The sequence below is a fragment of the Tursiops truncatus genome, chromosome 21 (assembly GCF_011762595.2).
Source record: "Tursiops truncatus isolate mTurTru1 chromosome 21, mTurTru1.mat.Y, whole genome shotgun sequence".
Lineage (NCBI taxonomy): Eukaryota > Metazoa > Chordata > Mammalia > Artiodactyla > Delphinidae > Tursiops > Tursiops truncatus.
In genome coordinates, this window is record NC_047054.1 from 33401031 (window position 1) to 33413793 (window position 12763).

General features: G+C 36.2%; 1 protein-coding gene across 1 annotated transcript; it reads left to right on the plus strand.

Annotated features, from left to right (window-relative positions):
* The first annotated feature begins 789 nt into the window (after positions 1-789).
* Positions 790-2230, plus strand: LOC101328371 (large ribosomal subunit protein uL30-like). Its single transcript, XM_004317426.4, has one exon. The coding sequence runs from the start codon at positions 1047-1049 to the stop codon at positions 1788-1790; it is 744 nt and encodes a 247-aa protein (XP_004317474.3). The 5' UTR covers positions 790-1046; the 3' UTR covers positions 1791-2230.
* The last annotated feature ends 10533 nt before the right edge of the window (positions 2231-12763 follow it).

Below are 12763 nucleotides of genomic sequence, written 5' to 3' on the forward strand. Positions count from 1 at the left end.
TCAGACAGAATATCAAGAAAGAAACATTGGATTTGAACTGTACTTTAGACCAAATGGATCTAACATATATATATATATATATATATATATATATATATATATATGTATATATAGAACATTCCACCCAACAGTAGCAGAATACACATTTTCCTCAAGCACACATGAAACATTCACCAGGATAGATTATATTGTTAGGTCACAAAACGAGTATTAACAAATTTGAGAAGATTGAAATCATACTGTAACAAATTTGAGAAGATTGAAATCATACTGACCATCTCATCTCATTTTCCTACCAAAATGGTATGAAACTAGAAATCAGTAACAGGAGGGAGAAAACAAAGGGAACAGAAACCAATGAAATAGAAAACAAATGGACAACAGAGAAAATTCACAAATGTGTGGAAATTAAACAACACACTCCTTTTTGTTTTGTTTATGGTTTCCTTTTCTGTGCAAAACTCTTAAGTTTAATTAGGTCCCGTTTGCTTAATTTTGTTTTTATTTTCATTACTCAAGGAGATGGCTTGAAAAAGATATTGCTGCAATTTATGTCAAAGAATGTTCTGCCTATGTTTTTCTCTAAGAATTTTATAGTATCTGGCCTTACATTTAGGTCTTTAATCCATTTGAGTTTATTTTTGTGTATGGTGTTAGGGAGTGTTCTAAACAACACACTCCTGAACAAACAATGAGTCACAGAAGAAATCAAAAGGGAAATTTAAAAAAATTCCTTGAGACAAACAAAAATGAAAACACACTATACCAAATCTTACAGATGTAGCAAAAGCAGTTCTAAGAGGAAAGCGTATGTATAGTGATAAATGTCTACATTAAGAAAAAAAAGATTTCAAATAAACAACCTAACTTTACACCTCAAAGAACTAGAAAAAAAAAAAAAACTAAGCCTAAAAGTTAGTAGAAGGAAGGAAATAACAAAGATCAGAGCAGAAATAAATGAAATAAGAGACCAGAAAGTCAATAGAAAAGGTCAATGAAACTAAGATCTGATTTTTTTAAAAACATAAACATGGAGAGTTGGAAAGATGGCGGAGGAAGAGCCAAGAAAAAAGATCCCTTTGGTTCCAGAAAATCTCCTGAAAAAGAGGAAGGCTTATCAGGCCCTGAAAGCCACCCAGGCAAAGCAGGCGCTTTTGCAAAGGAAGGAGCAGAGGAAAGGAAAAGAGATCAAGTTTAAGCGACTAGCATGGTTCCTACATGATTCCTGGCAGCAACTACGTGACAAGGTGCGACTCAGACGACTAGAAGTGAAACCTCATGGCTTGGAAGTGCCAGATAAACATTCCTTGGCGTTTGTTTTACGCATCGAAAGGATTAATGGGGTGAGTTTACTGGTGCAGAGGACCATTGCAAGACTTCGCCTGAATAAGATTTTCAGTGGTGTCTTTATGCAAGTAACTCCTCAAACCATAAAAACGCTTCGTATAGTGGAACCTTATGTGACCTGGGGATTTCCAAATTTGAAGTCAGTTCAGGAACTCATCTTGAAACGTGGACAAGCCAAGGTCAAGAATAAAATCATCCCTTTGACAGACAACACAGTGATTGAGGAGCACCTGGGGAAGTTTGGTGTAATTTGCTTGGAAGACCTCATTCATGAAATTGCCTTTCTGGGGAAGAATTTTCAGGTGATCTCAGGGTTCTCGCGCCCTTTCCAACTCTCAGTGGCCCGTCACGCTACCAAGAATAGAGTGGGCTTCCTCAAGGAAGTGGGCTCACCTGGCTATCGAGGTGAATGCATCAATCAGCTTATCCAGCAGCTGAACTAAACCCAGCATATCTGAAAGCACAGTGCCTTGGAAGCATGTGTTTTTGTTTATGGAATTGTTACCCAGTATCTTCAAGCAAGATTATTTTCTGCTGTATCTTCAGAAACTGGAGGGAAAGGGTCAGGGAAAAGATAGTGATGTTCAGGGCAGGCACTTTTCATCCCACTTCAGTTCCAAGAAAAAGTTCCTGTGTGTTTTCTGCAAAGACCGCCGTCCACCTCTGAAACCAGCAAAGGACTTGTGTCATGGAGGAGAGAGTCCTGTTTTATCACACCTATCCTGGGACTTCATGTTGGTGAACGAGCAAATACCCACATATGAATACAAGACAGCAGTGGACCAGGCCCAGGGACATATTGAACCTGGGGTATCCAAGGGCCTTGTTTTAGAAAGAACTTGAAATACAATTAGAAAGAAGCGCACAAAAACAAAAACAAAAACGAACAAACAAAAAAAAACATAAACATGGACACACATTTAGCTAGACGAAGAATAAGAGAGGACTCAAATAAATAGAAATGAAAGAAGATATTCCAACTGCACCACAGAAATACAAAGCATCATAAGAGATTACTGTGAACAATTGTATGTTAACAAATTTTATAACCTTGAATAAATGGATAAATCCCTGGCACATATAACCTACCAAGATGGAATCATGAAGTAATAGAAAATCTGAACAGACTAACGAGTAGGAGATTGAATCAGTATCAAAAACCTCCCAACAAAGAAAAGCCCAGGACCTACAGTCTTTACTGGTGAATTCTACTAAATATATAAAGAATAATTAATACCAACCCTTCTCAAACTTTCAAAATATTGAAGATCAGGGAACACTTTCAAACTTATTTTATGAGACCAGCATTACACTGATACCAAAGCCTTGCTGGACACTACAAGAAAAGAAAAACTACAGGCCAATATCCCTAAAGGATATATGAATATGAACCAAGGATGGTTCATTCAACATGCTCTAATCAATCAATGAGATGCATCACATTAACAGAATGAAGGGTAAAAATCATAGAATCATCTCAATACGTGCAGAAAAAGAATTTGACAAAATTCAACGTCCTTTCATGATTAAAAACTCTCAATAATAAGACATAGAAATAATGTACCTCAACATAATAAAGGCCATACATGACAAGCCTACAGCCAACATCATACTCAACAGTGAAAATCTGAAAGCTTTTTCTGTAACATTAGGAAAAAGACAGGAATTTCCACTCTCACCACTTCTATTCAACATAGTACTAGCTAGAGTAATTAGGCAACAAAAAGAAATAAAAGGTATCCAAGTTCTTAAAGAAGAAGTAAAAATGTCTGTATACAAATGACATGATTCTATATATAGAAAACCCTAGACTCCACCAAAAAAAAGTTAGAACTAATACATGAATTCAATGAGGTTGAAGGATACAAAATCAATATACAAAAATCAGTTGCTTTTCTATATGTTAACAAATTATCAGAAGTAGAAATTTAAAAAACAATTCTATTTACAATAGCATTAAAAACAATATTTAAGAATAAATTTAACCAAGAAGATGAAAGATATATATGCTGAAAGCTATAAGACAGTGATGTAAAAATTGAGGGAGACACAAATGAATGGAAGGATAGCCCATGGTTATGGACTGGAAGAATTAATATTGTTAAAATGTCCATACCACCAAAGACAATCTGCAGATTAAGTGCAATCCCTATCAAAATTCCAATGGCATTTTTCACAGAAATAGAAAAAACAATCCTAAAATTTGCTTGGAATCATAAAAGAATCTGAATAGCCAAAGCAGTCTTGAGAAAGAAGAACAAAGTTGGAGGCATCACAATTCCTGATTTCAAAGTACTGTATTACAAATTTATAGTAGACACAGACCAATGGAACAGATTTGAGAGCCTTTTATAAACCTTGATTTTGTCAAGAGTGCCAAGAATACTTAATGAGAAAAGGATAGTCTCTTCAATAATGGTGTTTGGAAAACTGGATATCTACATGCAAGAGAATCAAACTGGACCCCTATTTTATAACATTCACAAAAGTTAACTCAAAATGGATAAAAGACTTAGAATGTAAGACCTGAAACTGTAAAACTCCTAGAGGAAAACATAGGTAAAAAGCTCCTTGATGTTGGTCTTAGCAATGATTATTTTATATGACACCCAAAACCTCAGGCAACAAAGCAAAAATAGACACCTGGGACTACATCAAATTAAACAGTGTCTGTACAGCAAAGGAAACAAAATGAAAAGGCAACCTATAGAATGGTAGAAAATATTTGTAAACAATATATCTGATGGGTTAATATCCAAAATATATAAAGAACTTGTGCAACTCAATAGCAAAGAAACAAATAATTCAATTTTAAAATGGGCAGAATAGACATTTTTCCAGAGCAGACATACAAATGGCCAACAGGTACACAAAAAGTGCTCAGCATCACTAATCACCAGGGAAATGCAAATCAAAACTACAATGAGATATCACCTCACACCTGCTAAGATGGCTTTTATTAAAAAGACAACAGATAACAAGTGTTGTCCAGGCTGTGGAGAAATTGTGCACTGTTGGTAGGAATGTAAGCTGGTACAGCCATTATGGAAATCAGTATAGAGGTTCCTCAAAAAAATTTAAAATAGAGCCGTATGATCCAACAATCCCACATTTGGGAATATATCTGAAGTAAGTGAAATCAGACTCTCAAAGAGATATTTGCACTCCTATGTTTATTGTAGCATTATTCACAATAGCCAAGATATAAAAGCAAACTAAATGTAAGGAAGATGTGAAAGAAAATACACATACACAAAAAACATTATTCAGCCATGAGAAAAAAGAAAATCCTGCCATTTGCAACAGCATGTGTGAAACTAGAGGACGTTATGCTAAGTGAAATTAGGCAGACAAAGAAAGATAAATACCGCATGATCTCACTTATCTGTGGAATTAAAAAAAAAATTAAACTCAGAGAATAGAATGGTGGTTACTAGGGGCTGGGGAGTGAAGGAGGTGGGAAGATTCCAGTCAAAGGGTACAACAAGTCTTCAGTTGTAAGATGGATAAGCCCTGGGAATCTAGTGTACAGCATGGTGACTATAGTTAATGTGTGTGTACTCTAGATTTTTGAAGAGTAGACCTTAGGCATTGTCTCTACAAAAAACAGTGACTGTGAGGAGATGGATGTATTAAATAACCTGATTTCACACAGTATACTAAATAAATTAAATAACCTGATTTCACACAGTATACTATGTCAAATCATCATGTGGTACCCTGTTAATAGATACAATTTTATTGGTCAATTATTCCTCAGTAAAGCTGAGAAAATATTGCGAACATTTTCATCATCTCAAAACCCTTGATACCAATTAGCTATCATCCCCTATCTTCCCATCCCTCCCCCAACCCCAGCCCTAAACAACCACTGATCTACTTTCTATCTGTACCGATTTCTCTATTCTGGACTTTCATATGAATGGAATCATAACATATGTGAACTTTTGTGTCTGGTTTCTTTCACTTAGCATAATGTTTTCAAGGTATATCCAAGGTGTAGCATATATCAGCACTTCATTCCTCTTTAGAGCTGAATAATATTTTGTTTTATCCTTTAGTCCATTGATGGACATTTGGGTTGTTTCCACTTTGGGCTATTATGAATAATGCTGATATAAGCATTTGTGTACAAGTTTTTGTGTTTTCATTTCTCTTCTTATATACCCAGGAATGGAACTATTGGGTCTTTTGGTAACTCTAGGTTTAATCATTTGAGGAACTGCCATTAAACAGACTATTTTTCAAAGCATCTGCACTTTTACATTCCCATCAGCAATGTATGAGGGTTCTGATTTCTCTACATTATCTTTTTGATCATAACTCTCCTAATGGGTGGGAAGTGGTATTTGATGATGGTTTTTCTTTGGGGTGGGTTTACTTTTATATATTTTTAGATGAGCCTTCTGATACTTGGAATTTGAGTGTCCTTACTGTTAAAATCAGTCTCACAGAGGCTCTGTTTCTTATATGTGAAATAGGAAATGACAATAACTTTCTTCTAGAGTGGTTTTCCCGCTTTTTAAATTATAGTAAAATATAAATAAAATTACTATATTTAAGTGTGCAGTTCAGTGGCATTAAGTACATTCACGGTGTTGTGCAACCACCACTACCGTCCATCTTCAAAACTTTTTCATCTTCCTCGAGGGAAACTCTTTATCCATTCAACACTAACTCCCCATATTCACCAACCCGCCCCACTCCCACCCCAAGTGCCTGGTCGCCACCATAATGCTACTATGAACATGGGTGTACAAATATCTGTTCCGAGTCCCTGCTTTAAATTCTTTTGGGTGTATACCCCAAAGTGGAATTCCTAGATTATGTGGTAATTTTATGTTTGATTTTTTGAGGAACCACCATACTGTTTTCTACAGTGGCTGTACCATTTTACATTCCCACCAGCAATTACACAAGGGTTCCAGTTTCTCCACATCCTCATCAGCACTTGTTATTTCCCCTTTTTCTTTTTTTCAATAGTAGCATTCTAATGGATGTGAAGTGGTATTGTGGTTTTGATTTGTATTTCCCTAATGATTAGTGATGTTGGGCATCTTTTCATGTGTTTATTGGCCATTTGTATATCTTTGGAGAAATGTCTATTCAAGTACTGTGCCCATTTTTGAATTACGTTGTTTGATTTTGTTGTTAAGTTGTAGATGCTTTTTATAAATACTGGATATCAATCCCTTATCAGATATATGATTTGCAAATATCTTCTGCCATTCCATGGTTGCCTTTTCACTATTGATAGTATCCTTTGATGCACAAAAGTTTTTAATTTTGATGAAGTACAATTTATCTATCTTTTCTTTTGTTTTCTGTGCTTTGGTGTCATGTCCAAGAAATCATTGTTAAATCCATTATCATGAAGTATTCCCTTCTGAGACTTATAGTTTTAGCTCTTGGATCCATTTTGAGTTAACTTTTATATACAGGGTACAACTTATTTTTTACATGTTGCTTATCCAGTTTTCCCAACATCACTTGTTTGAAAACACTGTATTTTCCCCATTGAATGGTCATGGCACCCTTGTCTAAAACCACTTGGCCTTATATGTGAGAGTTTATTTTTGGGTTCTCCATTCTATCCCTTCAGTCTATTTCTCTGTCTTTATGACTCAGTATCATATGGTTTTGATTACTATAGCTTTGTAGTAAGTTTTGAAATTGAGTATGTGAGACCATATAAGTTTTAGATTTTTTTTCTATCTGCAAAAAACACCATTGGGATTTTGATGAAAATTGCATGGAATCTGTAGATTGATTTTGGGTAGTATTGACATATTAACAGTATTAAGTCTTCCAGTGAACAGGAACAGTCTACCCTGTTCCTTCATGAGCAGGGTACTCACTGTGCATTTGATGTGTATTTTCCTGATGACTAATGATATTGAGCATCTTTTCATATCCTTATTGGCTATTTGTATATCTTCCTTGGAGAAATGCCTGTTCAGATCCTCTGCTCATTTGTTTGCCCTTTTTTTTTTTTTTTTTTTTTTTTTTTTGATGCTTGCTTTTAAAGTTAATTGACACCTGTTTGGTCCCAACACAAAAAACAGCACTTGAACCACAGAAAAAGTTCAAACAAAATAGAGAGTTAAGAAAAACATCTCTTCCCCCAAGCTCAATCCAAACAGTGCAAGATGGGAAATGGGGTTTTGGTGATAACTTTTGTCTTTTTTTAAACAGATAAATCTAATCTGGTATATCTTTCCACCCAGAAATAATGAATTTCGCTGTCTTAATACTCATACATCATTTTGTCACATCATTCAATTAAGCCTCCAGATTAAAAAAAAATGGATAGCAATTGGACTGGCCATTGTGGAGTACATTATGAACACAATGAGCTTCGCTGTATTCTCACATCTTCAGCCAGCAATTGTTGGAGCTACACACACGTCCCAGGCTGACTGGTGACTCCAGTGAATGATTCAACCACACCTACACCACAGCACACAACTCCAGTCTCTTCTTTGTCTGTTGCCCAAAGAAGCTGCTCTTTGAGGCTGTTCCTAGTGACTTGTAATGGTGCCTCTTACGTCTTTAAAGTCCACATTCCTTACCTTCAAGCAAAACTAAAGTAGCAGTGCAGTTTTCCCAGCACTGCTTATTGAAGAGGCTGTCTTTTTTCCATTGTATTCTCTTTCCTCCTTTATCAAAGATAAGGTGACCACATGTGCATGGGTTTATCTCTGGGCTTTCTATCCTGTTCCATTGATCTGTATTTCTGTTTCTGTGCCAGTACCATACTGTCTTGATTACTGTAGCTTTGTAGTATAGTCTGAAGTCCGGAAGCCTGATTCCTCCAGCTCCATTTTTCTTTCTCAAGATTGCCTTGTATTTCCATACAAATTGTGCAATTTTTTGTTCTAGTTCTGTGAAAAATGCCATTGGTAGTTTTATAGGGATTGCATTGAATCTGTAGATTGCTTTGGGTAGTATAGTCATTTTCACAATGTTGATTCTTCCAATCCAAGAACATGGTATATGTCTCCATCTGTTTGTATCATCTTTAATTTCTTTCATCAGTGTCTTACAGTTTTCTGCATACAGGTTTTTTGTCTCCTTAGGTAGGTTTATTCCTAGGTATTTTATTTTTGTTGCAGTGGTAAACGGGAGTGTTCCCTTAATTTCTCTTTCATATTTTTCATCATTAGTGTATAGGAATGCAAGAGATTTCTGTGCATTAATTTTGTACCCTGCTACTCTACCAAATTCATTGATTAGCTCTAGTAGTTTTCTGGTAGCATTTTTAGGATTGTCTATGTATAGTATCATGACATCTGCAAACAGTGACAGCTTTATTTCTTCTTTTTCAATTTGTATTCCTTTTATTTCTTTTTCTTTTCTGCTTGCAGTGGCTAAAACTTCCAAAACTATGTTGAATAATAGTGGTGAGAGTGGGCAGCCTTGTCTTGTTCCTGATCTTAGAGAAAATGGTTTCAGTTTTTCACCATTGAGAACGATGTTGGCTGTGGGTTTGTGATATATGGCCTTTATTATGTTGAAGTAGGTTCCCTCTATGCCCATTTTCTGGAGAGTTTTTATCATAAATGGGTGTTGAATTTTGTCAGAAGCTTTTTATGCATTTATTGAGATTATCATATGGTTTTTATTCTTCAGTTTGTTAATATGGTGTATCAAATTGATTGATTTGTGTATATTGAAGAATCCTTGCATTCCTGGGATAAACCCCACTTGATCATGGTGTATGATCCTTTTCATGTGCTGTTGGATTCTGTTTGCTAGTATTTTGTTGAGGATTTTTGCATCTATGTTCATGAGAAATATTGGCCTGTAGTTTTCTTTTTTTGTGACATCTTTGTCTGGTTTTGGTATCAGGGTGATAGTGGCCTTGTAGAATGAGTTTGGGAGTATTCCTCCCTCTGCTATATTGTGGAAGAGTTTGAGAAGGATAGGTGTTAGCTCTTCTCTAAATGTTTGATAGAATTTGCCTGTGAAGTCATCTTGTCCTGGGCTTTTGTTTTTTTGGAAGATTTTTAATCACAGTTTCAATTTCATTGTGATTTGTCTGTTTATATTTTCTATATCTTCCTGGTTCAGTCTCCGAAGGTCATGCTTTTCTAAGAATTTGTCCATTTCTTCCAGGCTGTCCATTTCATTGGCATATAGTTGCTTGTAGTAATCTCTCATCATCCTTTGTATTTCTGCAGTGTCAGTTGTTACTTCTCCTTTTTCATTTCTAATTCTGTTGATTTGAGTCTTCTCCCTTTTTTTCTTGAGTCTGGTTTATCAATTTTGTTTATCTTCTCAAAAAACCAGCTTTTAGTTTTATTGATATTTGCTATTGTTTCCTTCATTTCTTTTTCACTTATTTCTGATCTGATCTTTATGATTTCTTTCACTCTGTTAACTTTGGGATTTTTTTGTTCTTCTTTCTCTAATTGCTTTAGGTGTAAGGTTAGGTTGTTTATTTGATATTGTTCTTGTTTCTTGAGGTAGGATTGTATTGCTATAAACTTTCCTCTTAGAACTGATTTTGCTGCCTCCCATGGGTTTTGCATCATCGTGTTTTCATTGTCATTTGTTTCTAGGTATTTTTTAATTTCCTCTTTGATTTCTTCCATGATCTCCTTGTTATTTAGTAGCATATTGTTTAGCCTCCATGTGTTTGTATTTCTTACATTTTTTTTCCTGTAATTAATTTCTAGTCTCATAGCATTGTGGTTGGAAAAGATACTTGATACTATTTCAATTTTCTTAAATTTACCAGGGTTTGATTTGTGACCCAAGATATGGTCTATCCTAGAGAATGTACCATGAGCACTTGAGAAGAAATTGTACTCTGCTGTTTGGATGGAATGTCCTATAAATGTCAGTTAAGTCCATCTGGTTTAATGTGTCATTTAAATCTTGTGTTTCCTTAGTTATTTTCATTTTGGATGATCTGTCCATTGGTGAGTGTGGAGTGTTAAAGTCACCTACTATTCAGTGCATGTTCGTGGGGAACCTGGTGCTAAGCCATTCATAGACGACCTGCTTCTGGGTCAGGGTTTCGTATGTAGCAGAGCAGCTCCCTCGCTGCGATCTATTGAAAGTCAGCCCTTGACACAAGGGTTCGTCGAAAGGTAATAAAAAAAAAAATTAAAGTCTCCTACTATGATTGTGTTACTGTCAATTTCCTCTTTTATGGCTGTTAGCATTTGCCTTATGTATTGAGGTGCTCCTCTGTTGGGTGCATAAATATTTACAATTGTTATATCTTCTTCTTGGATTGATCCCTTGATCATTATGTAGTGTCCTTCTTTGTCTCTTGTAATAGTCTTTATTTTAAAGTCTATTTTGTCTTATATGAGAATTGCTACTCCAGCTTTCTTTTGATTTCCATTTGCATGGAATATCTTTTTCCATCCCCTCACTTTCAGTCTGTATGTGTCCCTAGGTCTGAAGTGGGTCTCTTGTAGACAGAATGTATATGAATTCTTGTTTCTGTATCCATTCAGCCAGTCTATGTCTTTTGGTTTGAGCATTTAATCCATTTACATTTAAGGTAATTATCAATATGTATGTTCCTATTACTGTTTTCTTAATTGTTTTGGGTTTGTTTTTGTAGGTCTTTTCCTTCTCTTGTGTTTCCTGCCTAGAGAAGTTTCTTTAGCCTTTGTTGTTAAGCTGGTTTGGTGGTGCTGAATTCTCTTAGCTTTTGCTTGTCTGTAAAGGTTTTAATTTCTCCGTTGAATCTTAATGAGATCCTTGCTGGGTAGAGTAATCTTGGTTGTAGGTTTTTCCCTTTCATCACTTTGAATGTGTGCTGCCACTCCCTTCTGGCTTGCAGAGTTTCTGCTGAAGAATCAGCTGTTAACCTTATGGGGATTCCCTGTATGTTATTTGTTGCTTTTCCCTTACTGCTTTTAATATTTTTTCTTTGTATTTAATTTTTGATAGTTTGATTAATATGTGTCTTGGCGTGTTTCTCTTTTGGTTTATCCTGTGTGGGACTCTCTGTGCTTCCTGGACTTGATTGACTATTTCCTTTCCCATGTTAGGGAAGTTTTCGACTATAAACTCTTCAAATATTTTCTCAGACCCTTTCTTTTTCTCTTCTTCTTCTGGGACCCCTATAATTTGAATGTTGGTACGTTTAATGTTTTTTCAGAGGTCTCTGAGACTGTCCTCGATTCCTTTCATTCTTTTTTCCTTATTCTGCTCCCTGGCAGTTATCTCCACCATTTTATCTTCCAGCTCACTTATCCGTTCTTCTGCCTCGGTTATTCTGTTATTGATTCCTTCTAGAGTATTTTTAATTTCAGTAATTTTGTTGTTCGTCATTTTTTATTTGCTCTTTAGTTCTTCTAGATCCTTGTTAAATGTTTCTTGTGTTTTCTTCATTCTGTTTCCGAGATTTTGGATCATTTTTACTATCATTACTCTGAATTCTTTTTCAGGTAGGTTGCCTATTTCATCTTCATTTATTTGGTCTTTTAGGTTTTTACCTTGCTCTTTTGTCTCTAACATTTTTTTTTTTTGTCATTTCTTTTTTTTTGTTGTGTGGTGCTGTAATCCTGTCTTACTGGTTGTTTGGCCTGAGGTGTCCAGTACTGGAGTTTGCAGGCAGTTGGATAGAGCTGGGTCTTGGTGCTGAGATGAGCACCTCTGGGAGGCCTCACTCCAATTGATATTCTGTGGGGTCTGCGGTTCTCTGTTAGTCCAGTGGTTTGGACTCGGAGCTCCCACCAGAGGAGCCCTGGCCCAACCTCTGGCCTGGGGACCATGATCCCACAACCTTTGTGGCACAGTAAAAAAAAAAAAAAAAAAAAAAAGGAAGAAAGAAAAAAAGCAGCAGTACAATATCAAAGAGTAAAAAACAAAATAGAATTAGGAAGATAAAAATTATATTAGGAAAAATAAAACTGTAATTGAAACAACTGCAACATGGTAAAATAAAGCCACAACAGAAAAATAGAAAAAAAAGGGGGGGAACAAGCCAGAAGGAGAGAACAATAACAAAGTATAAAGAATAAAATAAAATTAGAAAAATAAAAGATTTTTTAGGAAAAATAAAAATATAAAAGGATCAACAACAATGAATCAACAAGGTAAAACAGGAAAATGTAAGAGGAAAAAAAAAGCGTTGGCTCTGGGGGTGGGGTTTAGGTGGGGGCTGGAACTTCGGCATGGGCAGGGTTTTGGGTGGGGCGGGACCTAGGTGGGTTGGGGGTGACATTAGAGCATGGGCCGGGGCCTTGGCGGTGAAATGTTCAAGTGTGGGCAGGGCCTCTGCTTAGGACCTGCGCAGAAGGGGAGCAGCAGCACATGGAAAGGAGGGCCTCTGTTGTATGGGGTTCCTGAGTTTGGAGGTAGCCACCTGAGTGAGGGTGTGTGGGTGGGGTTTAGGCCCAGTGTGTTGGAGGGGGTCTCAGAGGGGGTCTCCGAGTGTAGACGTGGG

Coding starts and splice junctions, on each gene's coding strand:
- LOC101328371 (XM_004317426.4), top strand. CDS start 1,047: ATGGCGGAGGAAGAGCCAAGAAAAAAGATCCCTTTGGTTCCAGAAAAT.